The 25,670-nt window shown below is 39.3% G+C and overlaps 1 protein-coding gene across 1 annotated transcript; it reads left to right on the top strand.

The window, feature by feature from the left end:
- Positions 1-6,282: 6,282 nt before the first annotated feature.
- Positions 6,283-18,850, top strand: LOC147005307 (uncharacterized). Its single transcript, XM_085836940.1, has 5 exons — positions 6,283-6,313; positions 15,425-15,468; positions 15,657-15,783; positions 16,027-16,087; positions 17,507-18,850. The coding sequence occupies exons 1-5, from the start codon at positions 6,283-6,285 to the stop codon at positions 18,777-18,779; spliced, it is 1,536 nt and encodes a 511-aa protein (XP_085693066.1). The 3' UTR covers positions 18,780-18,850.
- The last annotated feature ends 6,820 nt before the right edge of the window (positions 18,851-25,670 follow it).

Below are 25,670 nucleotides of genomic sequence, written 5' to 3'. Positions count from 1 at the left end.
GTGAGGGAACAAGGAAAATACCATGCTTGGTTCCACAGTATGGACACAAATGCAGACACACAACACAGTATTGAAAATCTCATAGACAGCTTGAGGTACATTTACAATGTGACACATCTGTAATTGTGAAACTCTCATGTTTTTAATGGAACAGTTACAGTCCTTCAGAGAGGACAGTACTATGGATATACTACTATAGTCTCAGAACTCATACCCTGAGATCCAAGGTTTCCAAGTTGAATGAAAGCCTGTGTTACATAGAGAGTTGCAAGCCAGCCTGAACTAGAATGTAAGACTGCTTCTTCCCTCTACTTGGAATGCAGAACAGAAGTTCCTAAGATGTATCCTTACAAATTTTGAAACTTTATTCATATCTGTTTTAATATCTTATCATTGCCTCTAATTTTATTGCTATGTACTTTTCTTTGGTTAGGTTGCTAAGAGTGGATTATTTTTTCCAACAACCAGCTCAACATTTTATTGTGTGATGTAATCATTGTATATTTTTTCTGTTTCACTGTCATTAAATTCTACCCTGTTCTTACTTCTTCACTTCTATTGCTGTTTGGTTTGGCATGTTCTTGTGTTCCCAAGGCAATGGCGTGTATCATTAAACATTACTTTTAAAACAAAGAGAGAGGGGAAAATATAGGAAGAAAAAAAGAGTGTCAAAGTACAGACTAAATGTCATGTCAGCAACGCCTAATCATGTCTCTCATGGATACCATGAAATAAATTCTCAGAGAAATTGAGAACATTTTTTCAAAATATCTATATTTCCTCATAATTGGGAGAATTAAGCTCAACTCCAACCTAGTAGTCTGCGTTATTATCCCAGTCCTTCACAGCTATTAGTGAAAATACCATTTCATTTTATAAAATAGTAATTATTATAAAAAATGCATATGAATCTACTGCGTTCGTAGTGAGCTGTTCTACTGAAGCCAGGGAGGCATGGAAGGGAAAAACACCAGGCAGGGAACTCTTGACACACAAGCACTTACTGGTAGAGTCTCTGGATTATGTCTTCCACTTCCTGCACAGGCTATAATCATCAAAGCTGCCAAGGTGATTACGCCATTTCTCTTCTCTGTGGTACTGGATTATGGAAGTGATTAAGAAGGTCAGGACAGCAGAAGGCCACAGAGTCAGGGCCTGACACACAGTCATCATTTATATTCTTTCTGTGTTCATGCTGGAAGGGTCTGTTTCAGTGTGGCTCTCCTTGGGTTTGGCTCTCACAAATGGTCTAACCATTAACCCAGAAAAACAGACCAGGAAAACTGAGGAGAAAGACAGAACTCAGTCAGTGAAGTGTTTGCTACACATGCATATGCACCCACTGAACTCCAGCATGAGGGTGGCCACACTGCAACTATAATGCTGGGACAGTGCAGTGGCATGGAAATCACTGGAATATCAGCCTGGATAACCACTGAGTACAAGCCAAGAGAGAGACTCTGTCTCACAAATAAATATATGGTTCTAGTTTGGGTTTTATTGCTGTGAAGAGGCCTTATGACTCAGAACTCTTACAAAGGACATTTATTGGAGCTGGCTTACAAGTTCACAGATTCAGTCCATCATCACTTAGCAGGAGTATTGCACCATCCATGCAGGTATGGCTCAGGTGTACCTGACATTTCTACATCTTGTTCTGAAATTTGCTAGGAGAAATCTGGCTCTTCTGCACTGGATAGAGCTTCAAAGCCTACTCCCACAGTGATGCACTTCCCCAAACAAGGACAGATCTCCTAATTCTACTATTCTCTCTGCCAAGCATATTCAAACCACCATGACAATCTTCCTAAATTCACTATGTACATACAATTTTTAAACATTAAGCCAAATGTAGTGGTACTCTGTCTTAACTCCAGCAGGTTGGGAGGTAGTCAAGACAAGATGGATTTCAGGCAAATTTATCCTGCTAAGACTCTATTCCAGTAAATTAAGACAAGATAAACTGACTGAGAAATGAATGGGAATAAGGCCAGATGGAGAATTTACTATAGGTGGCAGCAATGAGCTAGGACATCTCTGCATCATTGCCCAAAGCCTGAATCCCTAGGGAGTGGAGAATAGGTTTGGTAGCTGGGCAGCTCATGTGGGCAGGCAGCAGCAGGACTGAGGGTAGTAACTCTAGAGAGTCCAGAGTGCAGGGCAGAAAGGAGGATGAAGATTTCCTAGCTAAGTATTAGCCTACTAAGGCAGCTGTGGGTCCCTGCTAGAGAGAGATTCTGTGGTCAACAGTCACAAAAGACTGGGGAGGGGCTAGAAGAAATGACTGAAAATGGCCAACAGTAACACGGAGTCTACACTAAGAGCCAGGACACAATGAGAAGACCAAACCTACGGATAATAGGAGTGGATGAGAATGAAGATTTTCAACTCAAAGGACCAGCAAACATCTTCAACAAAATTATTGAAGAAAACTTCCCAAATCTAAAGAAAGAGATGCCCATGAACATACAAGAAGCCTACAGAACTCCAAATAGACTGGACCAGACAAGAAATTCCTCCCGACACATAATAATCAGAACAACAAATGCACTAAATAAAGATAGAGTACTAAAAGCAGTAAGAGAAAAAGGTCAAGTAACATATAAAGGCAAGCCTAATAGAATTACACCAGATTTTTCACCAGAGACTATGAAAGCCAGAAGAGCCTGGACAGATGTTATACAGACACTAAGAGAACACAAATTCCAGCCCAGGCTACTATACCCAGCCAAACTCTCAATTACCATAGATGGAGAAACCAAAGTATTCCACGACAAAACCAAATTCACCCATTATCTCTCCACGAATCCAGCCCTTCAAAGGATAATAACAGAAAAAAACCAATACAAGGACGGGAACCACGCCCTAGAAAAAACAAGAAGGTAATCCCTCAACAAACTAAAAGAAGACAGCCACGAGAACAGAATGCCAATTTTAACAACAAAAATAACAGGAAGCAACAATTACTTTTCCTTAATATCTCTTAATATCAATGGACTCAACTCCCCAATAAAAAGACATAGACTAACAAACTGGCTACACAAACAAGACCCAACATTTTGCTGCTTACAGGAAACTCATCTCAGAGAAAAAGATAGACACTACCTCAGAATGAAAGGCTGGAAAACAATTTTCCAAGCAAATGGTATGAAGAAACAAGCTGGAGTAGCCATTCTAATATCTAACAAAATTGACTTCCAACCCAAAATAATCAAAAAAGACAAGGAGGGGCACTTCATACTCATCAAAGTTAAAATCCTCCAAGAGGAACTCTCAATTCTGAATATATATGCTCCAAATACAAGGGGGGGCCACATTCATTAAAGAAACTTTAGTAAAGCTCAAAGCACACATTGCAGCTCACACAATAATAGTGGGAGACTTCAACACACCACTTTCACCAATGGACAGATCATGGAAACAGAAACTAAACAGGGACACAGTAAAACTAACAGAAGTGATGAAACAAATGGACTTAACAGATATCTACAGAACATTTTATCTTAAAAGAAAAGGATATACCTTCTTCTCAGCACCCCATGGTACCTTCTCCAAAACTGACCACATAATTGGTCACAAAACAAGCCCCAACATATACAAAAATATTGAATTGTCCCATGCATCCTATCAGATCACCATGGACTAAGGCTGATCTTCAATAACAAAATAACTAATAGAAAGCCAACATTCACGTGGAAACTGAACAACACTCTTCTCAATGATACCTCGGTCAAGGAAGGAATAAAGAAAGAAATTAAGGACTTTTTGGAGTTTAATGAAAATGAAGCTATCGTATTTCTAACAAACCTTGAAATCTACAGCAAAGAGGACATAATGTTCAGAGAGGACATGTAGTGCTTTTTCTTCCTAGATCAGTCAAGATGCAGGACAATGAGACCCCTCTGGTAAATGGTCTGTTTTAGAGAGGCCATGGAGAGTATCCAGAGAATAAACTCTAACCATCCTACACTTTACAGGAATTCAAATGTGTACCTGGGGCTATGTATGGGTGATGCAATACATAGGTTGTAATTGTGTGGGATTTGTGCTGGATACCTTGTTGTCAACTTGACACAAGCTATAGTCACTTCAGACTTCCTATAGGAACAGACAAGAATTCACTGTCTCCTGGATGAATGAAGTTCTTGTCCTCCTCTGGTCCCAGGTCTAGGAATCATTGCTTCCGTTCTTGTACATGAGTGTCTACAAAATAAGCAAAATGCTGACAAAACGTTTATCTCCTTGAAACATCTGTGTCATTAGGAAGCCGGGGTTTTCTTCTACAGGAGTAGCAATATTTGATCCATAGTTTTCCCCTTTGTAGAGAGCAGCATTATAGATTGAGAAATGAACAACATTGTTGTGTCTACATAGTTGGATCACAGTGTTGCTCTGAGAACCTGCCAAGCTTATTAAGATCACTTCCAGTATGCTTTTGAGTGGATGTTGCAGCTAACCCCATTTGTATTGTTTTTGAAATGAACTAAAATACCAGATTCAAGACAATTGATGGATGGCATGATGTATAACAAAATTGTAGTCATATTAGGACTATTGTCAATTAAATAACAGGAAATGTTTAATAATGTGTTTTAACTGTGTGTTTTTATCTGGAAGCAACAGTAAATATCCTGAATTAACTTTGACATTACCTCGGAGTGTGTTGTCTTACAGATGTGCTGGTGAGGAATTCTTGGAGACCCAGGGTTTCCATCTCTCATCATGGGGCTCCAACTCTCATCATGGGGTCTGTGAGAGAATCACCTGTCTTTAGCTTCTGTAATGATTATCCTCTTAGCAATTAATTATGAACAATTGCTACCTCTTCAGAAAAGGGTATGTTGTTAGATCACCATTTTTGATGTTTTCATATTTAAATTTCTGATTGGTTTGAATTATCCTGACAAGAAACAGAAATCACCTTTTTCTTTCTCTTCATTTTGTATTTTATTTTGTATTTTAAATCCAGCAAATAAACCTGCAACTGACATGTACAATCGTGGAAATTGTCTAAAATTATTTAAAGAGTTGTGATTCCACAGTATCTTCTGAGCATTTTTTATTCATACTCACAGACACTTTCTTGGTACCAATGAACATGGGTGGGGGAGGGAATTAAAGGAGCTTGCAGCAGTGTTTAGAGACCTTGCACTGTCTTTCTTGTCTGCTCCAGAAGTCTGTGTCCTTGACTCTCTGTCACCTCATGTCCAACCCACAATGGCAGCTAAGGTCAGACAGGAGTTCCACGGGACAGGAAACAATGGTAGTGTCTTTGGATATGTCTTTTGAAATGGTCTTTAGCTGTTTGTTTTCTCCTTTCAATTTTTCCTGTTTTAATGATGGTTTTACTGCTGTGAACAGATATCATGACAAATGCACTCTCATAAGGACAACATTTAATTGGGGCTCGATTACAATTCAGAGGTTCACTCCATTATCATCAATGCTGGTGCATGGCAAATCCCAGGATGGCAGGGGGCCAGAGGAGCTGGGAGTTCCACTTCTTGTTACAAAGGCTGTCAGGAGAAGACTGGCTTCCAGGCAGCTAGGACAAGGATCTTAAAGCACTGTCATTCATGGAACAGAAAAACTTCATGTCATCCTCACATAATAAAGAGCTTCACCATGGGAAGGCAGAAAGAAATTAACAGAGGCCTTGAAATACATTTATGGTGGATTGAGACCCAAAAAGAATAGATTTGCATTTGTAAAAGGCTTTAGAATTTACTCTTTACAAGGCTAAAATATTGTCAATACAATCTGGTTACTTAACTAAAAATCATATCACACAGGTATGCTCCCCAAGGGTCCTGACTCAGTTCTTGGCTCTTCTGGGACTCCCAGCTGTGTCTGGATGACCAAGAGTCAGAACCTCACCACCATCCTCCAGCCCAGGCCCGGGACCTGTCAGAGCCCAGGAACTCCCCAACCAGCTCTGGCCTGCCCCTCATCATGGACTGCATTTCCCGTCCCTGAGCAGAGTCCTGGCTTCCCCTGAAGCCCAGAACCAGCCACGCTGCAGAAAGGAAAGAACAGTCAGATATTCCTTGGTTCGGAGCCCAAAGAGGCTGAGCCCAGCGGAAGTGAATAAATGAATTGACAGATTCACTGACCAATCAGAGCCCCCATATGCTCCATCCAGTCAGATTAGGAGGACCTTTCTTCCCGAAATCACGTGGCAGGTTCCATGCTATTGTGAGAGTTTAAGTGAATTGGTGTGTTGTGCTTTGACCTCAACTGCTGAGTACTGAGGGAAGGCTAAATAAGCTCTGAAGTTGCAACATGGCCAGCATATGCTCACTGCCCACAAAGGTGAGGAGTGGGAGCCATTGTGGTGGGTCCTGCTAGGGGCTGGGCGGGAACCAGCAGCTTTAAGCAGCCGCTTGCGAGTCCCTTGGCGTTAGCCATTCCTGGACCCAGCAGTGGCATCTGTATAACTTCCCTATTTCGGCTGAATCTGCACAAAGCAGTTGGAGAGGGGCTTGTGTATAGAAACATCCTTAACAGGATGCCAGTGGCAGGCAGGCTGGTTCCTCTAGTAGAGTCTACAAGCTCTTCTCCTCTATCTATCATTTTTTCTTGTGATTCATTTGGAGTTAATTTTGGCTACTTGTAAAAGGCATCCCATCTGTTGGGTGACTGAGAGCACGTTCTTTCAATATGTCTCTGTTTTTAAGGAACCAAAAGATCCGTTAATTTTGTACAGCTGCACATTTAGGCTTTTATAAAAATGTTTCTGAGACAAGCTATGTTGCCACATGGATCCCAGTCCCATGCTCCCCAGGGCAATGACCCTGCTTTCCTTTTTATTAGACTTTCTAAGTTCGAATGTTAAATGTATGTACAAGAGCATTTTTAAAATCACTCATTCATGTTCTGTAATTAACTGTCCTTTGCAGTGAAAGGAAAAGTGCGTTCCTGTGGAACATGTGTTCTGCTTTCAGACTAGAACAGGAGGAATGGTTTACTGTGTACACAGTAGGGTGAAACAATGTAGACAAGAGCTAGCTCACAGACAAATTTTTAAGGGAGTCCTCTGCAGGGGTCATCATTCTGAGGCAAAGTGAGTGATTGTTTTAAATTCCTCAGCATTTATTAATTCATGCATGTTTATAGAAATTGTACAGATTGGTGGGTATACAAGTTGGGGATGTTCTGTCGAATCAAACTTTTTTGATGTAATTATGTCAGCTGAGAACCTCTGTGTGTGTCAGGTTATAGATCAGCAGCTAATATTACACATAATGACAAGATCGTACATTATCTTATTGATGGCATTTCCTCAGCAGGGAATGGCCTGCTCTTCTTGAAAGTCACTATTGTTATTCATCTGTCCCTTGTTCTATTACCACCAGCCACAAAGCATGTTTCATGGAAATTAACTCCAGGGTTCTAAAGTAGATCTGAGTTTCAGAGGTTTTTCATGTGTTCATGGTGCTTGGCAGGAAGCAGACATTAAATGGCTCTTCTAAGTTGTTTTCTTTGAGAGTTCTAAAGGGCATGGGTTTTCCTGAAGTCATAAGGAGGCATGAGAAACAGCAGAGCCATAGCCACCATTCTGATCTTCCCCATGCAGAGAGATCTGTAGAGCATGGGGCCTCACTGTTTGGAGGATGAATAGTAGGTGGACAGTGAGAAATTTAACATTTTAAAGTCACTTTGATTTTTGTTATTGTTGTTGGAGTTTGTGAGGGTTTTTTTTGTTTTGTTTTGTTTATAATACACATGTGCTCATAGGTAACATTGTTCAAGGTCACATTTAAGGGACTATACCCTTATAAAGGATCCCTACAACCAGTGCCCTCTTGGTCATAAAACAACACAGAATGGGGCTGGAGAGATGGTCAGTGGGTAAGAGCACTGACTATTCTTATGTAGGTCCTGAGTTCAAATTCTGGCAACCACATAGTAGCTTACAACCATCTGTAATGACATCTGAGACCCTCTACTGGTGTGTCTGAAGACAGATACAGTGTACTTACATATAAATAATAAATAAATCTTAAAAAAAAAAACAGCACAGAATGACAGCTTAAGCAATGTCCTGCTGACTCTTTCTCCCATCTGATTTTAATCTTTTATAACACTGTTATTTCTCAGATGGATGTGAGAGCTTCAGCTGACTTGTCTACATTACAGGTTGAAATTGAAAATTCGGGGGAGAAAGCACAGAATGTAGCATCAGCTTTCACGTTCAAAATGTTTTTATAATGTTCTTCTGGTTGGTATTTAGGGGAGAAAGAGTGAGTGTCAAGCTTTTTACACCAGAGTTGCCAGGTTATTGAGAAGCAAATAGGTCACATAGCAGACTGGAAGAATCCAGAAAGTTGTTCTATGTGGCTGCAAAGAGAACATTCTGCCCGTGAGTCACAGTGGATCAAATTAAAAATGAGGTTAAGAAACAGACTGAATTGATTTTGTTTGAATTTAAATAATGGCAATAAATGATCATTGAACAAAAGTGCAATACTTTAGAAAAGTGACCCATTTCAATTCTTCTGAGTAAATAACCAGGCTTAGGTGGCCACACATTTTTTTTTTTGAGAATATGTTTGTAAATATTTAAGAGATTTTAAAAAAGATTTTATTTTATTTATTTATTTATTTTTATTCTTTTTTTTTTTTTTTTAATGTATACAGTGCATTGCCTGCATGTATGTATGCAAGCCAGGAGAGGGCACCTGATCTCATTATACATGATTGTGACCTAACCTATGGTTGCTGGGAATTGAACTCAGTTGGAAGAACAGCCAGTTCTCTTCACCTCTGAGCCATCTCTCCAGCCCAACATTTAATATTTTTGCCCAGGAGTGTCTGTTAAGTGTAATAGATAATTGTAATATCGATATCCAATAAGCGCGCGCACACACACACACACACACACACACACACACAGGCTTGGCATGAACTCTTCTGTGATGGTCATCCTCTTCAGAAAGAGCATGAGAAATGTATCTGTCAAAAATCATGCTCTCCTAGTCTTCATCATTTTGATTTTCTTTCTTCATTGTTTCTCTCCTTTGCATTTTCCCATCTTTTTACTTTTCCTTTTTTTTTTCTTTTGTTGTTGTTTATGTTTTTCGAGACATTGTTTCTCTGTATAGTCCTGGCTGTCCTGGAACTCACTCTGTAGACCAGGCTGGCTTGGAACTCAAAAGTCCACTTGCCTCTGCCTCCCAAGTTCTGGAAAAAAAAGGTGTGCGCCACCATTTCCCAGCTCTTTACCTTTTCATTCAAGTAATAATTCAATTAATTTTTCATTGAAACTAGATTCTTCTCCCCTCATACAGTATATCAGGTCTACAGTTTCTTCTCCCTGCATTCCTTCCAGTTACCCTGCCACCTCCTCTATCCTCCTCTCCACAGATTCCCTCTCATTCTGTTTTCTCTGTAGAGGAGAGCAGGTTGCAAGGAGAGGAGAGCCAAGCAGAACAAAACAAGACAGAGAGGCATGTTGAAAGCCCTCATTTTGGGGCTGTCCATGGCAAGCCAATAGGAAGAAAAGAACATCAAGATCAAGCAAAAGAGTCAGAGCCATACTTCCTCCCAGTGTTAGGGTTACCACACATCACCAAGCTAAGCACCATAACATAGAAGCAGAGGACCTGGGTGAGACCCATGCAATCCCCATTTTTCCTATTTAAGTCTTTAAGTCTTTTCTGAAAACCCTGGACATGTAAGGATTGGGTTCCCTCTGATGTGCATCTCCTCAAGTTAAACCAAATAATGATTGGCCACTCAAAAAGGTTCAATATCAATTAGGCTCAGCACATTTTACAGGCAGGAGTGTGTATATGGAGGTTTTATAGCTTGCATCAGTTTCAAGATTTTCTTTTTTGGCCTGTGGACTCTCTTGTCTCCACAAAGAAATTAGAACATAGGGGTAAAGGCTCCAAACCTGCACAAACTTGATTTTCACATTTAGCTGGTTGTGTGAATGTTGTCCAAAACACTGTGTCCCTTTGGTCTGGTTGCAGAGAGAAACATGTTTTACATGTATTCAACATGGGTAGTTTTGAGCCATCCATGGCTCACAAATCGGTGAAACATAACCTGTTCCCAACACAGAATCCATGCTGCCTATAAAGGATGACCAGTTAAGACTTTGTCCTGAATTAGTAGGAATGGTCACCAGTGTCACCCTCAGAGTTCCCTGAAAGTTCCCAGGGCACTTTGTTCCTTTACAAACCTGCAATTGTCCCCTAATCCCAGCTCTGTCTCCCTGAACTCTCTCCCTACATCCTCACTCCAAAGGATCCCTACCACTTTTTTTCCCATTTACCTCAGTCTACCAAGAAAGTCTCTTCTATTTCTGCTTTCCAGAAATGTGTGTGTCCCCTCTACAACTCTTCTCTTTACATAACCTCTCCGGGTCTGTGGAGGATATGTAGATTAAACTTTACCTAAGAGCTAATATCCACATGTCAGGGAAAGTATAACTCTTCCGTCATTCTAAGTCTGGGTTACCTCATGTAGGGTGTTTTTACTGTAGTTCCAGTCATCAGCCTGTTGTCATGGATTCATTTTAAGTTATCATAGTTTTAGCAGCTGATTCATACTGTGTTATACAGACAAGCCACATTTTCTTTATCTGATCTTCCTCAGGGGGATACCTGTGTTGTTTTTACCTCCTGACTAGTACAAACAATGCTATTATGAATATAGGTGAGAATGTGTCCTTCTGGGTTGCTGCATGGAGTACCTTGTTCATATATGCCCAAGACTGATATAGCTTGGTCTTGAGGTAGTTGGATTCCCAGATTTCTGAGGAGTCATGACACAGATTTCCACATTGGCTATATTTGTCTGTACGCCTACAAGCAGTAGAGGGCAGCACACTTGCTTCATATTCTCTCTAACATGAAAATTATTTGTGTTATTCTTCGTAACCATTCTGGCATGTTTCATATGGAATCACAAATTAGTTATCACTTGCAATTCCATAATGACTAAGGATGGTGACTATTTCCTTAAGTGTTTCTCCGCCATTTGCTGAAATAGGTGTGACCTGGTTGGAATGGGTGTGTCACTGTGGGTGTGGGTATAAGATCCTCACCCTAGTTACCTAGAAGTCAGTCTTCCACTAGCAGCCTTTGGATGAAGATGTAGAACTCTCAGCTCTACCTGCGCCATGCCTGCCTGGATACTGCCATGCACCCACCTTAATGATAATGGACTGAACCTCTGAATCTGTCAGCCAGCCCGAATTAAGTGTTGTTTTATTAAGACATGTCTTGGTCATGGTGTCTGTTCACAGCAGTAAAACCCTAAGACAGAATCCAACTACCTCAAGACCAAGCTCTATCAGTCTTGGGCATACATGAAAAAGATACTCCATGCAGCAACCCAGAAGGACACATGCTCACCTATAGTCTCACTTTTTAATTACTACCATTTTTGTAATATTCTAATGTGTTAATATGCCTCATTTTCTGAATGCATTCTTTAGTTCAGGGACATCTAGGTTGTCTACAGTGACAGTGTGGTGAATGTATAATTCTTTTCAAGCACTTTAGTAATGGCCTCTGAGTTCTTTACTTCTTTGTAGTTTATTTGGTTGACTTTGCATGGCATACAAGTTCTTAATATATATATCTGGCTGTCTGAGAACTGATCACATAGACCAGGCTAACATCCAACTCCATGAAATATGCTATTTTTTGTCTACCTAGTGTTGAGATTAAATGCCTGAGTGATTCTAACAAGGGTGCTCATTATATTTTTTCTTTTTTAAACTATAATTTTATCTCTTTAAGTTATTCAATTTACCTCATGCTTGCTGCCCCCTCCTGTCACACCCTCTTATAATTCTTCCCCCATGCTCTCATCCCATTCTCCTCTCACCGGTGGAGGCCCCTTTGGTTATCCCCCATCTCTGGCAACTAGTCACTGAAAGGATACACACTTTCTATTGCACTGAGGTCAGATAAGGCAGTTTGGCTACAAGAACCAATCTTATATATAGGCAACATCTGTTTGCATATCCCCAGTTCCAGTTGTTTAGGACCCACATGATGGCAAAGCTGCACATCTCCGACAAATGAGCATGGAAGCCTAGATCCAGCCCATGTATGTTTTTTAGTTGAGGGTTCAGACTCTGAGAACAATAAAAGTTACTTGACTCAGTTGGTCTTCCTATAGAGTTCCTGTCTCCTGGGAGGTCTGTAATACTGGCTCCTATTCTTCCAATAGAATCCCCAAACCCCATCTACTGTTTGGCTGTGGGTATCTGTCTATGTATGAACCAGCCTAAGGGTGGAGCCACTCAGAGGACAGCATACTCCTGACTGTAAGCATAGCAGAGTACTATTAATAGTGTTCGGGACTGGTGCTTACCCATGGGATGGGTCTCAATTTGTGCTTGTAATTGTTAGGCTATGCCCTCAGTCTTTCCTCCATTCCCCATGCACACATTTATTTTTCACGGGGTAAATTTTGGGTTGAAATTTTTCATGACATGGTTGGTGTCTCTACTGCTCCATTGGGGTTCCTGCTTGGCACGAGGAAGTGTCCTCTGCATGATCAAAATCCCCATTGTAGTGAGTCACAGATGAGGTCATCCCCATTGATTCTTTAGTTAGTTTGTTTGTTTGTTTTGTTTGTTTTTTGAGACAGGGTTTCTCTGTATAGCCCTGGCTGTCCTGGAACTCCCTTTGTAGACCAGGCTGGCCTCGAACTCAGAAATCTGCCTGCCTCTGCCTCCTTAGTGCTGGGATTAAAGGAGTGTGCTACTATGCCCCGCTATCCGCATTGATTCTTGAGAGCTTGTCTTCCGCCAGGTCTCTGTCTCTTTTTGGAAATGCCCGCCACCTCTTCACCCCCATCAGTTGCAGATTTCTCTTTTTTGTTTTTGTTTTTGTTTTCTTTTTGAGACAGGGTTTTTCTGTATAGCCCTGGCTGTCCTGGAGCTTACTTTGTAGACCAAGCTGGCCTCGAACTCAGAAATCCGACTGCCTCTGCCTTCCAAGTACTGGGATTAAAGGCGTGTGCCACCACACCTGGCTCAGTTGCAGATTTCTATTCATATTCATGGCCATCTAGTCATCTCTCCTGTCTTTCCCCAAAACTGATCCTGTACAGACTGTTCCCTTTCCATCCTCTGCCAGTCCAATGCCCCTCCCTCCATCTGGCTTTTATGACTTAGATTCCCCCTCTGAGTGAGATTCAAATATCCTACTTACTTGGGCCTGCTTTCTTGCTTATTAACTTTTGGTTCTGTGTGGTATAGTTTGGTAAGTATATTTTTTGGCTAATATTTACGTGTAAATGAGAACATATCAAGAAGGTCAATTTGATACTGCATTCCCTTGGCAAGGATGCTGTTCTCAAGTTTCCTCCATTGGATAGCAAACCTCATAGTATCTTTTTTTTTCCATAGCTGAATATTACTACATTGTCTAGATGTACATTACTTTTTTCCATTCCTTAGTTAGGGACATCTAGGTTATTTGATTTTCTTGCTCTTATGATTAAAGTAGCTATGAACATAGTTCCTCAAGGGTACTTGTGGAATGTTGGAGTATCTTTTGTGTATATACCAAGGAGTGGTATTGCTGGGTATTGAGGTACTACTCTTCTCAGTTTTCTGAAAAATTGGGAAATTGATTGATTGTTTAACTTTTATGTTTATATCCTTTCATACACTAAAGATGTCATTAATGAATATTATTCATACCTGAGGATCCTAAATCTAATGTTGAATACTACATTGTCTCAAAACATATAATATTTTGTGGGAATTAACCATAGTAAAAGCATAAAATTTTAAAAATGAATCATTAAAAAATATTTTCAAAAGCCCTTATATGATTCCTCCTGACTTAGTGGGTGAGTATTTAAAATATCTTATATATCTCTGTATACTATGTAACAATCAGTTTACTTACAAAAGATTATCAGTATTTCTAGGACAGATATTATTTTATCAGTTAGTATATTTAAAAAATTTCGCTGGGTGTGGTGACACACACCTTTAATCCCAGTACTCCAGAGGCAGAGACACGCGGAACTGGGAGTTCGAGACCAGCCTGGTATACAGAGTGAGTTCCAGGACAGCCAGGACTACACAGAGAAACCCTGTCATGTAAAACTAAAAATAAATAAATAAATAAATAAATAAATAAATAAATAAAAATCAAAAAAGTAAGAACTCATTGAAGTTAAACATTAAGAAAATGCTAATTTCAAGAACAGTGAGAAATATTATCAATGGTACTTTTATAATGTTTGTAAGAATGATTTTAATATTTTCAAATGTTAATACTCAACAAACAGAATAGTTATTTTAAGGTATATTTCATTGTTATGTTTCCTTTTTCATTTCTTTTTTTTTTTTTTTTTTTTTTTTTGTGGTTTTTCAAGACAGGGTTTCTCTGTGTAGCTCTGGCTTTCCTGGAACTCACTTTGTAGACCAGGCTGGCCTCGAACTCAGAAATTCGCCTGCCTCTGCCTCCCGAGTGCTGGGATTAAAGGCGTGCGCCACCACGCCCGGCTCCTTTTTCATTTCTTATTTTATTAATTTGGATACTGTCTCTGTGCCCTCTGGTTAAATTGGCTAAGAGTTTATCTATCTTGTTGATTATCTCAAAGAACCAGCTCCTGGTTTGGTTGATTCTTTATATAGTTGTTTTTGTTCTGTTTCGTTGATTTCAGAACTGAGTTTGATTATTTCCTGCAGGCTACTCCTCTTGGGTGCATTTGCTTCTTTTTGTTCTAGAACTTTCTGGTGTGCTGTCAAGCTGCTGGTATAAGCTCTCTCCAGTTTCTTTATGGAGGCACTTAGAGCTATGAATTTTCCTCTTAGCACTGCTTTCATTGTTTCCCATCCGTTTTGGTATGATGTGTCTTCATTTTCATTAAATTCTCAAAAGCCTTTAATTTTTTTCTTTATTTCTTCCTTGACCAAGTTATCATTGAGTAGAGTGTTGTTAAGCTTCCATGTGCATGAGAGCTTTTCTTTGCTTTTGTTGGTATTTAAGACCAGCCTTAGTCAGTGGTGATCTGATAGGGTGCATGGGATGATTTCAGTCTTCTTGTATCTGTTGAGCCTGTTTTGTGACCGATTATATGGTCAGTTTTGGAGAAGGTACTGTGAGGTGCTGAGACGATGGTATATTCTTTGCCTTTAGGATGAAATGTTTGTTTCATAACTTCTGTTATTTTCACTGTGTCTCTGTTTAGTTTCTGTTTCCGTGATCTGTCCATTGCTGAGAGTGGGGTGTTGAAGTCTCTCACTGTTATTGTGTGAGGTGCAATGTGCACTTTGAGCTCTAGTAAAGTTTGTATTATGAAAATGGTTGCCCTTGTATTTGGAGCATAGGTGTTCAGAATTGAGAGTTCCTTGCTTTTTGTAGTTTGTAATATTCATACAGAATCTATGGTGCCTACGTAGTGTGGTTGATCTGTTTGCTTGTCTCTTTATATCTGTTAATTGGTACTCTTCTTGCAAATGCATGTCCCATTCAAAAGGTGAGGAAATGCAAGATGTGAACCTCATATTTCAGTTTCTGTCTGAAATGACATTGAGATTACATTATAACTTCTGTGTTAGGATGGAAGAAAAGGGAGAATAATTTGAATACATTGTCAATGAAATATATGTCCAATATGTGAGCACCATGCTTTCTACTATAATCATGTTGTATGGGATGTTCTAGAATGCAGTGACATATGAGGATGTGCATGTGAACTTTACTCGGGAAGAATGGGCTTTGCTGGATCCTTCCCAGAAGAGTCTCTACAAGGATGTGATGCTGGAGACCTACAGGAACCTCAGAGCTATAGGTAAGACTGTTCATGTGGTTTTCCTTTATAAGTTAGAGGGAAACTGTTTCCTTTGGTTTGAATGTTTGTCTGTCTTTTTGCTTGCTTCTTTTGTTGATGAGGATGCTGTTCTATAATTTACATTGAGAAGCAAGAATGAGGTGAATGAATCAGACATGGTTCTAAGGTTCACTGAAGATAGTACGTTAAACCTTTGCCTCAATTCCAATAATACATCATGCATTTTCTGGTACTATGTTTTAGACTATTATTGGGAAGACCACAGTAATGAAGAAAATTCTCAAACTACTAGAAGAAGTGGAAGGTAATTTTTATTTACATGCTGATCCAAATGTGCCTCAGAAGAAATCTTCATGTGTTCTTGAAATTTTCGTTCAAGGCAACAGTATATGTAAATAAGCATAAGATACTGAGTATTAAATTCTCACAAATGCATTTACCTCTATGTCAGGTACTCTATTTCAGTTGCCAGGGAATTCTGCAATATAGAATACTGCCTAAACAGATAGAACTATTTCAAGAAGAGCCACATTGGCACTAAAATGCATATCTGCCACACGGTTTAGTCTTATACTTCTTAGATATTGCAAAATTGTATACACTTTGATCGTATGATGTGTATATATCCAAAAACTTCTCATAAACAAATAGTTCACAGTAACACATATGTAACTCATGTACTTGTAGAAAGGTAGTTAAGTTTAGTGATAGTGGAAGTTTATAATGATTGAGAAAGTTGAATAGAAAGCTTCATAGAAATACCTCACATGTCTCTGGAGAATAAAAATTCAAACTTTAAGTATATTATAAGGCACATATCTGTCTATCTATCTATCTATCTATCTATCTATCTATCTATGTATCTATCTATCTATGCCTATCTTTTTTTTTTTTTTTTTTTTTTGGTTTTTCGAGACAGGGTTTCTCTGTGTAGCCCTGGCTGTCCTGGCACTCACTTTGTAGACCAGGCTGGCCTCGAACTCAGAAATCCGCCTGCCTCTGCCTCCCGAGTGCTGGGACTAAAGGCGTGCGCCACCACGCCCGGCAATCTATGCCTATCTTATATAAAGGATTCAGGCCCTATTTATTAAAGATATTGACAGAAACACTGAATGTCTTTTTCTCCAAAGACAGCTAGAAGATATCTTGTTATCGCCACTTAGAGTATATTTGTTGAACGAGATATGATTTTACAGTTAATTGATTTTCCAACTTCATTAGGAGTAAATCAACAAACACACTACAAAAGATTCCCAGGAGTATTAGTAATGTAGAAATTTTCTGTTTTTTACTTGTTCACTGTCCAAATATAATACGGCTTAATCTACAGGAAAATTTATGAATGCAGTCATTGTTGTAAAGCTCTGAGTGCTTGCAGGTTTTGTTAAGTATGTGAAAAAGCCCATATAAGAAAAGATTGCCATGAATGTGAGCCATGATATAAATGCTTTTACAATCACCATTATCTTCAAATATTTAATTAAACCCATAATGAAAGAAAACACCATGGATATAAAAAAAGTGAGGAATCCTTATTATATCTGATTTCTATTTCCATTTAGAAAACACTGTAAATTAATTAATACATATTAAAAGATTCATTACTATAATACATGGGTAAACCTTTCAAAAGTGACAATTGCATCTACAGGCATAAAAGAATTTATAATGTAGAGAAAATTTCTGAATATATGCAAAATGCTAACGATTTTGTATGTCATAGGCGTCTTCAAATGGAAGACAGAACTCATACTGGAGAGAAAAGCTATGAAAGTGTGCAATGTAATGAAGTGCTTTCAAGTCACAATTATGCTCAGATATATAAAGGAATGCTTACTGGAGCCTTTGTACTTTATACTGGTGTTCAAATGCATAGAAGAACACGCGAAGGGGATAAACCCTGTGACTGTAACACACTTGGTAAATCCTGTGCATGCCACAGCCATCTGCAAAGCCATAAAAGAACAGATACTAAAGATAATCCCTATGAATGTAGCCACTGTTGTAAAGCCTTTACATATCATAGTGATCTTCAAAGGCATAAAAAAACACATACTGGAGAGAAGCCCTATGAATGCAAACAATGTGGCAAATCTTTTGCACAGAATAGGTATTTACAGCGTCATAAAAGAACACATACTGGAGAGAAGCCTTATGAATGTAAACAATGTGGTAAACCTTTTGCAAGGAGTAATTATTTACAGATTCATAAAAGAACACATACTGGAGAGAAACCCTATGAATGTAACCACTGTGGTAAAGCCTTTTCATATCACTGTGATCATCAAAGGCATAAAAGAACACATACTGGGGAGAAGCCCTATGAATGTAACCACTGTGGTAAAGCCTTTGCTCGTCACTGCCTTCTTCACAGCCATGAAAGGACACATACTGGAGAAAAGCTCTTTAAGTGTAGCCAATGTGGTAAAGAATTTGCATATCACGGTTATCTTCAAAGGCATAAAAGAACACATACTGGAGAGAAGCCCTATGAATGTAACCACTGTGGTAAAGTCTTTGCATATCACAGTAATCTTAAGGTTCATAGAAGAACACATACTGGAGAGAAACCCTATGAATGTAACTACTGTGGTAAAGCCTTTGCATATCAGTGTGATCTTCAGAGTCATAAAAGAACACATACTGGAGAGAAGCCCTATGAATGTAACCACTGTGGTAAAGTCTTTGCATATCACAGTAATCTTAAGGTTCATAGAAGAACACATACTGGAGAGAAACCCTATGAATGTAACTACTGTGGTAAAGCCTTTGCATATCAGTGTGATCTTCAGAGTCATAAAAGAACACATACTGGAGAAAAGCCCTATGAATGTAACCACTGTGGTAAAGCCTTTGCATGTCACAGTAATCTTAAGGTTCATAGAAGAACACATACTGGAGAGAAGCCTTATGAATGTAAACAATGTGGCAAATCTTTTGCACAGAATAGTCATTTACAGAGTCATAAAAGAAAACACTGGAGAGAAGCCCTATGAGTGTAACCACTGTGGAAAAGCCTTTGCATATCACAGTTATCTTAAGATTCATAGAAGGACACATGCTGAAGAGAAACCCTGCGCATGTAACCAATGTGGTAAAGCCTTTTCATACCTCAGCCTTCTCCAAACACATAAAAAAATCACATACTGGAGAGAAGTCCTATGAATGTAACCAATGTGGTAAAGCCTTTGCTTGTCACAGCCATCTTCAAAGCCATGAGAGGACACATACTGGAGAGAAACCTTATGCATGTAACCACTGTGGGAAAGCATTTGCAGAAAACACTAATCTTGAAAAGCATAAAAAAGTCCTATACTGGAAAGACTCTCTATGTATGTAACCAATATGATAAAGCCTTTGCTCATCACCGCTATCTTCAAATCCACCGAAAGACACAACATAGAGGAAATAGACACTATGCATGTACCCAGTGTCATAAAGTGTTTTCACATAACAGTACTCTTCCATGCCATAAAAGACACGGACTGGATAGAAGCCCTATGAATGTAACCATTGTTTTAAGCCTTTGCTCAACACAGCCATCCTCAAAGCCGTAACCAGACACATACTGAGAGGAACGCTATTCATGTAACCAGTGTGTTAAAGTGCTTTCACATACCAGTAATCTTCAGAGTCACAAAAGAACACATACTTCACAGAATCTCTGTCGATGTAAACAACGTGGTAAAGCCTTTGCACATGTGATCTTCAAGGGCATTAAAATCCTAGATTGACCTCTTATGAATGTAGTCAACTTGATTAAGACTTTGCATATCAGAGTCTCCTCCTTTTACATGAAAAGAATCATTCAGCAGAGAGATACTGTGAGTTTTGTGTGTGTGTGTGTAGGCGTGTAACTTTTTTGTCTACCATCCCATACTTTTTCTCTGGTTAATGACCTTGCCTATCTTTGATATGAGCAATTGTGTTTTTTTATTGGAATATGTTATGTCTTGTTTAGTTGATATCCACAAGAGGCTGTCCTGCTGTTTTCCTGAGAAGTTACCTGTCTTAGGTGTCCCTTTGTTCCTGCCCACATCGATTGCAGCAGCATCCAGAAGCCACAGAGACTCAGAGTTGCTTGATGTGTTCCCAAGAGGTGGAGCAGGCGTCAGGACCAGTGAGGTGTTTATACTATAAATGACCAGAATTGAATTGTTGGAACAGGGCGAGAAGAGGCGCACTCTCGAATTTGGAGTCAAACTAGTTGACTGAGAGAAGCCAGCCACCTACACACCTCAGGCAAGTCATATGAGAAAGTTGTTTCAGAGAGACTGAGTCTCTTGAATGGGAAGTCCTGTATGCTCTTCCCGTGGTTTTGGTACCAGATGAATGAAAAGGAGGGCATGAAACTCGTAGGCAAGTTTGAGAAGAATGTTTTATTGAAGGGATAAGCAATAGCACAACTATGTGCACCTGGAAACATCCAAGCCTCAGCTGTGCAAAGTACACTTGGACTTGAGTTTGTCAGTGAAGGAGTTAAAAATAAATTGAAGAGTGAGGAGAAAGTGTGAGAAGCAAGTTCTGTGGGAACCCATGGGGTTTACAGGAAAAGGGAAGTTATGGGTAGGGCATCAAATGTCAGTGACAAAAACAAGTTTAGGGAAGTGGTGGATATGAGAGGTGCTCAGAAGAGACAGGATTTTATTACAGGTAGTAGCAGCCAGCACCTGCTTTTATATGTTAAATAAGTAAGCCATTTGTCCTGAGTTTCTCTGAGATTTCACATCATACATATAAATGAGTAAGTGTTTGAGTATTATTTCAGTCTACTTCATGGTATGTGTGTTAACCAGCCCTATGTTGTTTTCTGTGCAATTGCTTAATTGATATCTCTGCATTTATTGACAATGTTGTGCTCCTTTGGGAAATCATCAGAGTGCTATAGAATGTATTATGAACCTAATTTATCACTGATTTGAACTCCTTACGATCTACTTCTTAATGCTGTAGCCTTACATTATTACCTGTTTGTATTTTATATCTATGGAATTTTGCTTACATGTAGACCTGTGAACTACATGCCAGAGGACGTTTCAGATCAACTAGAACTAGTATTGCAGAATGTCATGAATCACCCTTTGAGCATGCCTACTATAACTGAGCCAGCGCCCTGTGGAGAAGCACTAATTGCTGTTACTCTCTGAGCTACCACTCCAGAATAATAGAACATACATTAGATTCAAGAAGAATTACCTTGACATAATGTAGAATATTGATATTTTTAGATACATGTGCCAACATTGCATATATTCACACTGTGCTCTGGGCCCTCCAAAGCTGTTCATTTGTAATGATGACTGTGTAAATGAGTGCTATTAATTCTTCTTAATGTCTTGATGACTTAGACATCTTACTAGAGTTGTTTTTATAATTTAGTTGGAAAAAGTTTCTGTCATCCATAAATAATGAAACTGTTTATCCCTTGTTCTTCAGGGGACAGTGCTTGACTACACAATTTCTAATACACCTTTGGCATCAATTTTGAAATAAGTCATTTAGACATAGATTTAATCTTGCTGTACTTTTATTAGGTTAGTAATACCAACAATATTTCTCTCAACATTTGTTTGTCAAAAGGTGTCTTATTGTATTTGTTGGTTAATCACATTAGCAGGATTTCAAATTACTTTTATTAGGTTCAGCTTTCTCATTGTGATTATTACTTTTTTTTCCTGTTTACTCACATTAGCGTCACCATGTGTCTCAGACAGTAAAAAATCTCACCCGGGCAGTGATGGTGTATGTCTTTAATCCCAGCATTTGGGAGGCATAGGCAGACAGATTTCTGAGTTCGAGGCCAGCCTGGTCTACAAAGTGAGTTCCAGGACAGCCAGGGCTATATAGAGAAACCCTGTCTTGAAAAACAAAAACAAAAACAAAAACAAAACAAAAAAAAAAACATAAACAAAAAAAGACGATTAAAAATGTCTTTTAAAAATTTAATCCAGTTTGCCATTCATTGAAGATTAATACAGCCCATGTGCCAGATTCCTTAAACATGCAAATATGTGTTCTACATTTTACAAATTAACTTTCCCATTAAATCTCTCAAATACACTGTGAATAGAGGTTGTATGTTTCCATGAGAAGTATTGTTTTGTTGTGTGTGTGTGTGTGTGTGTGTATTTGTGTGTTTTGTGTGTGTGTGTGTATAAAATGCCCTATCGGGATATATTTCCTGCCATGAAAGAAACATATCTTAGTATGTTGTATAGGAAATCTCTGTTCATTCTAATGCTTTTAAAATGAAAACATAAATTTTAATAAAATTAGTGTGTATTGATTTAATCTTACAATAACTTTACTTTCTCCATCCGTTTTTATTGATATGATTTTGATATATAGCTTAGAAGAAAATATACTGATATGTTATATCTTTTATGGATACACAAAATAAAAAAATAATAATACAAATTGTCAGTTTGAATTGATGACAAGAAATCCTGTATGGAGAGAGAATTTCTCTTTCTGGTGTGGCCTGTCCTCTTTCTAATACAACTTCCTTACCAGTTTCTGGTCAGGAGGGACATGGATGGGAAAGGGAAAGCAGAGGAGACCACAGACTTCCTTATCATAGATTGTCCTCTCAAGACCAAGAAATCTGCTCTTTCAGCGGATTTGTGAACTGCTACATCCTAAGAGATACAAAGGAATGGAGAGTCACAGGGATGGAGAGGCAAGGACAGCAGTTGTAGCTGAGGCAGAGGTCTTAGCAGTAGCTCCTTTCCTAACCAGTGTCAGGCCCACTGCATGCTAAGGTGCCTGACTCAAGTATTTTCTATTGATTGCTATAATACATAAAAAAGTATAAGCACATCAACAAAGTCAACAAAGATGAAAATGGAGTTGGAGATCTGAATACTATAGCTTTGACTTCAGACATGGAAATGTAGAGTTTGGATTTGCAGGGGGGTTTCCTGTCTTACTTTGGGGATTACAGTTAAGTGATTGAATGAATCTCAGAAGAGACCTTTATCATTGGAGTTTTAACATTGTTGATACTGCATTGTTGATACAACATAGTTTAGACTTTGTGTGCTTTGGAAGTTGGACTAAATGCATATTTTTATCATGCTATGTGTAGATATGGCCCACAAAGTCTCATGGGTTTGAAGGAGCCTATAGAGCCCGGGAGTTGTATACGCTTGGCCCAGGGATTGGCACTATTTAGAGGAGTGGCCTTGTTGGAATAGGTGAGTCACTGTGAGTGTGGGCTTTAAGACGCTCAACATACCTTCCTGAAAGCCAGTATTCTGCTAGCAGCCTTCAGATGAAGATGTAGAACTCTCAGCTCTTCCTATATCATGCCTGCCTGGATGGTGACATGTTCCTGCCTTGATGATAATAGATAACCTATGCACCTGTAAGCCAGCCCCAATTAAATACTGGTCTTTTAAGGGTAGTCCTGATCATGGTGTCTGTTCACAAATGTAAAACTCTAAGACACATGTATAATGCATTTCTGTGATTCCTCCTCCATTCCTCCTTGTGGGGAGCAGGTGTGGCAGCAGTCCCAAGAAGGGACTGCAGCTAAGTCTTATGACTTGCACCTGACTTCCTCATACATCTGAATATAAGCCACAACCATCGTGAGAGCTGCACAGGTGTACCAGGACACTGGCGAATCCATTTTGGTGGAGATATGCCCCTGCTGCCCTGATTAGCTGAAGCTGCGTACCTGGTGAGGTGATGTGGCCTGCTGTACGTGGATGAGAACTGAGAGTATTTAAGAGTGAGAGGCCCAGGGCTCGAGGGGAGCTATAAACAAGAAGAAACAGGACTGAATAAACTGCTGTTAGAAGGACTGGTGGTCGTGTCATTCTTGCTGGTCGAGAGTGGACACGACACCTCCTCTCTCATTTTCCTTACAAACCATTTAAATATTCTTCTTTACAAGGATTTTCTTACAGTCACATCTTTGGTGTTCTCTTGTGACCCACAGAGTTTAAATAAGGCTGTCTGTGGGAACCTGGTTTTCAACCTTTCCACTTGAGTCCAATCCATGCTGACCTCTCTACAAAGATCTGCCAGTAGCCAAAAGTTCAGTAGAATGGGGGATGGGCCCACTGAGCCCCTCACTGTTCCTTACTGTACTGGTGAGGTCTCCACTCTTGTGCAGATAGCTGCGGAGTTGAGAGACAGACCATGGTTTCCTTGGCTGTGCATGAACACAATATTGCATTTCCATTCCTTCTTCTCATCTTCTGGCTCCTGCACTCTTTCTCCCTATATTCCATAACGCACTGAGCTATATAGGGCATCCCATAGGTTTCCAGGTTGGAGTTAAACAGTTGGGTGTTCTGTATGTAGCCTTATACTGTGAGCAGACATGAGTCTCTGCATTCACCACAGTTGACAGCACAGGCAACCTCTCTGGCTAATGCTGGCTGTAACCTTTGTCCATGAGAAAAATTACAAACATCCAGTAGATAGTTTGGAATCACATCTTTTTAAACAACTGTCAAAAGTTCCTACCCAGGAACTAAGAACTTCTAATATCTTAAGCTGTAATAACTGCACATAGGTAATTGATTTGTCCATTATGGTTGGCTCTGGCTGGAAGGTAAAATATTGAGTGTCCCAGTAGTTCAGATTGATGTAAGACATGGATGCTGGGTACAGACATGATCATGCACATGTCCATGGTCATGGTAAAATGACAAAGGGAGCAAACACTGGAGTTAGAAAACCTACGAAACATATCAGGAGTCATAGATGCAAGCTTCGCCAGCAGAATACAAGAGATAGAAGAGAGAATCTCAGGGGCAGAAGATAACAGAGAAAACATTGATACAACAGTCAAAGGAAATGCAAAAAGGAAAAGGCTCCTAACCCAAAATCCCGATGAAATCCAAGTCAATGAGAAGACCAAATCTAAAGAGAATAGTTATAGAAGACAGTGAAGACTCCCCCCCAACTTAAAGGGCCAGTAAATATCTTCAACAAAATTATAGAAGAAAACTTCCCTAACCCAAAGAAATCGATGCCCATGAACATACAAGAAGCCTGCAGAACTCCAAGTAGAATGAACTAGAGAAGAAATTCCTCCTGTCACATAATAATCAAAACACCAAATGCAGTAAACAAAGAAGGAATATGAAAAGCAGTAAGGGAAAAAGTCAAGGAACATATAAATGCAGATCTATCAGAATTATTCCAGACTTCTCAACAGAGACTGTGAAAGCTAAAAGACCCTGGGCAGATGTCATACAGACCCTGAAAGAACATAAATGCCAGCCCAGGGTACTATACCCAGCAAAACTCCCAATTACCATAGTTGGAAAAACCAAGATATTCAATAACAAAAGTAAATTCATACTTTATCTTTTCATAATTCCTGCTCTATAAAGAATAATAGATGGAAAGCTCGAGGAAACTACACCCTAGAAAAAGCAAGAAAGTGACCTTTCAACAAACCCGAAAGAAGATAGCCACACAAATATAATTACATCTCTAACAACAAAAATTTCAGGAAGTGACATGAATTTTCATTACTATCTATTAACATCAATGGACTCAATTCCCCCCAAAAAGACATAGACAAACGGACTGGGTACGTAAACAGGACCCAGCATTTTGTTGCATACGAGAAACCCACCTCAGTAACAAAGACAGACAAGACACTACCTTAGAATAAAATTTTGGTAAACAATTTTCCAAGAAAATGACCCCAAGAAACAAGCTGAAGTAGCCATTCTAATAGAGAATAAAATAAACTTTCAACCAAATGTTATCTAAGAAGATAAGCAAAGACACTTCATACTGGTCAAAAGAAAAGTCTACCAAAATGAACTCTCAGTTCTGAACATAGATGCTCCAAATGCAAGGGCACCCACATTCAGGAAAGAAACTTTACTAAGTTCAAAGCAAACTTTGCACCCCAC

Source organism: Mus caroli, unplaced genomic scaffold (assembly GCF_978045245.1).
Source record: "Mus caroli unplaced genomic scaffold, Mus_caroli_1 scaffold_4, whole genome shotgun sequence".
Lineage (NCBI taxonomy): Eukaryota > Metazoa > Chordata > Mammalia > Rodentia > Muridae > Mus > Mus caroli.
This window is presented reverse-complemented; position numbering and strand designations above follow the sequence as displayed.

Coding starts and splice junctions, on each gene's coding strand:
- LOC147005307 (XM_085836940.1), top strand. CDS start 6,283: ATGGCCAGCATATGCTCACTGCCCACAAAGG. Junction 15,469..15,656: donor ATGCATGTCCCATTCAAAAG/GTGAGGAAATGC, acceptor GGGATGTTCTAG/AATGCAGTGACATATGAGGA. Junction 15,784..16,026: donor CAGGAACCTCAGAGCTATAG/GTAAGACTGTTC, acceptor ACTATGTTTTAG/ACTATTATTGGGAAGACCAC.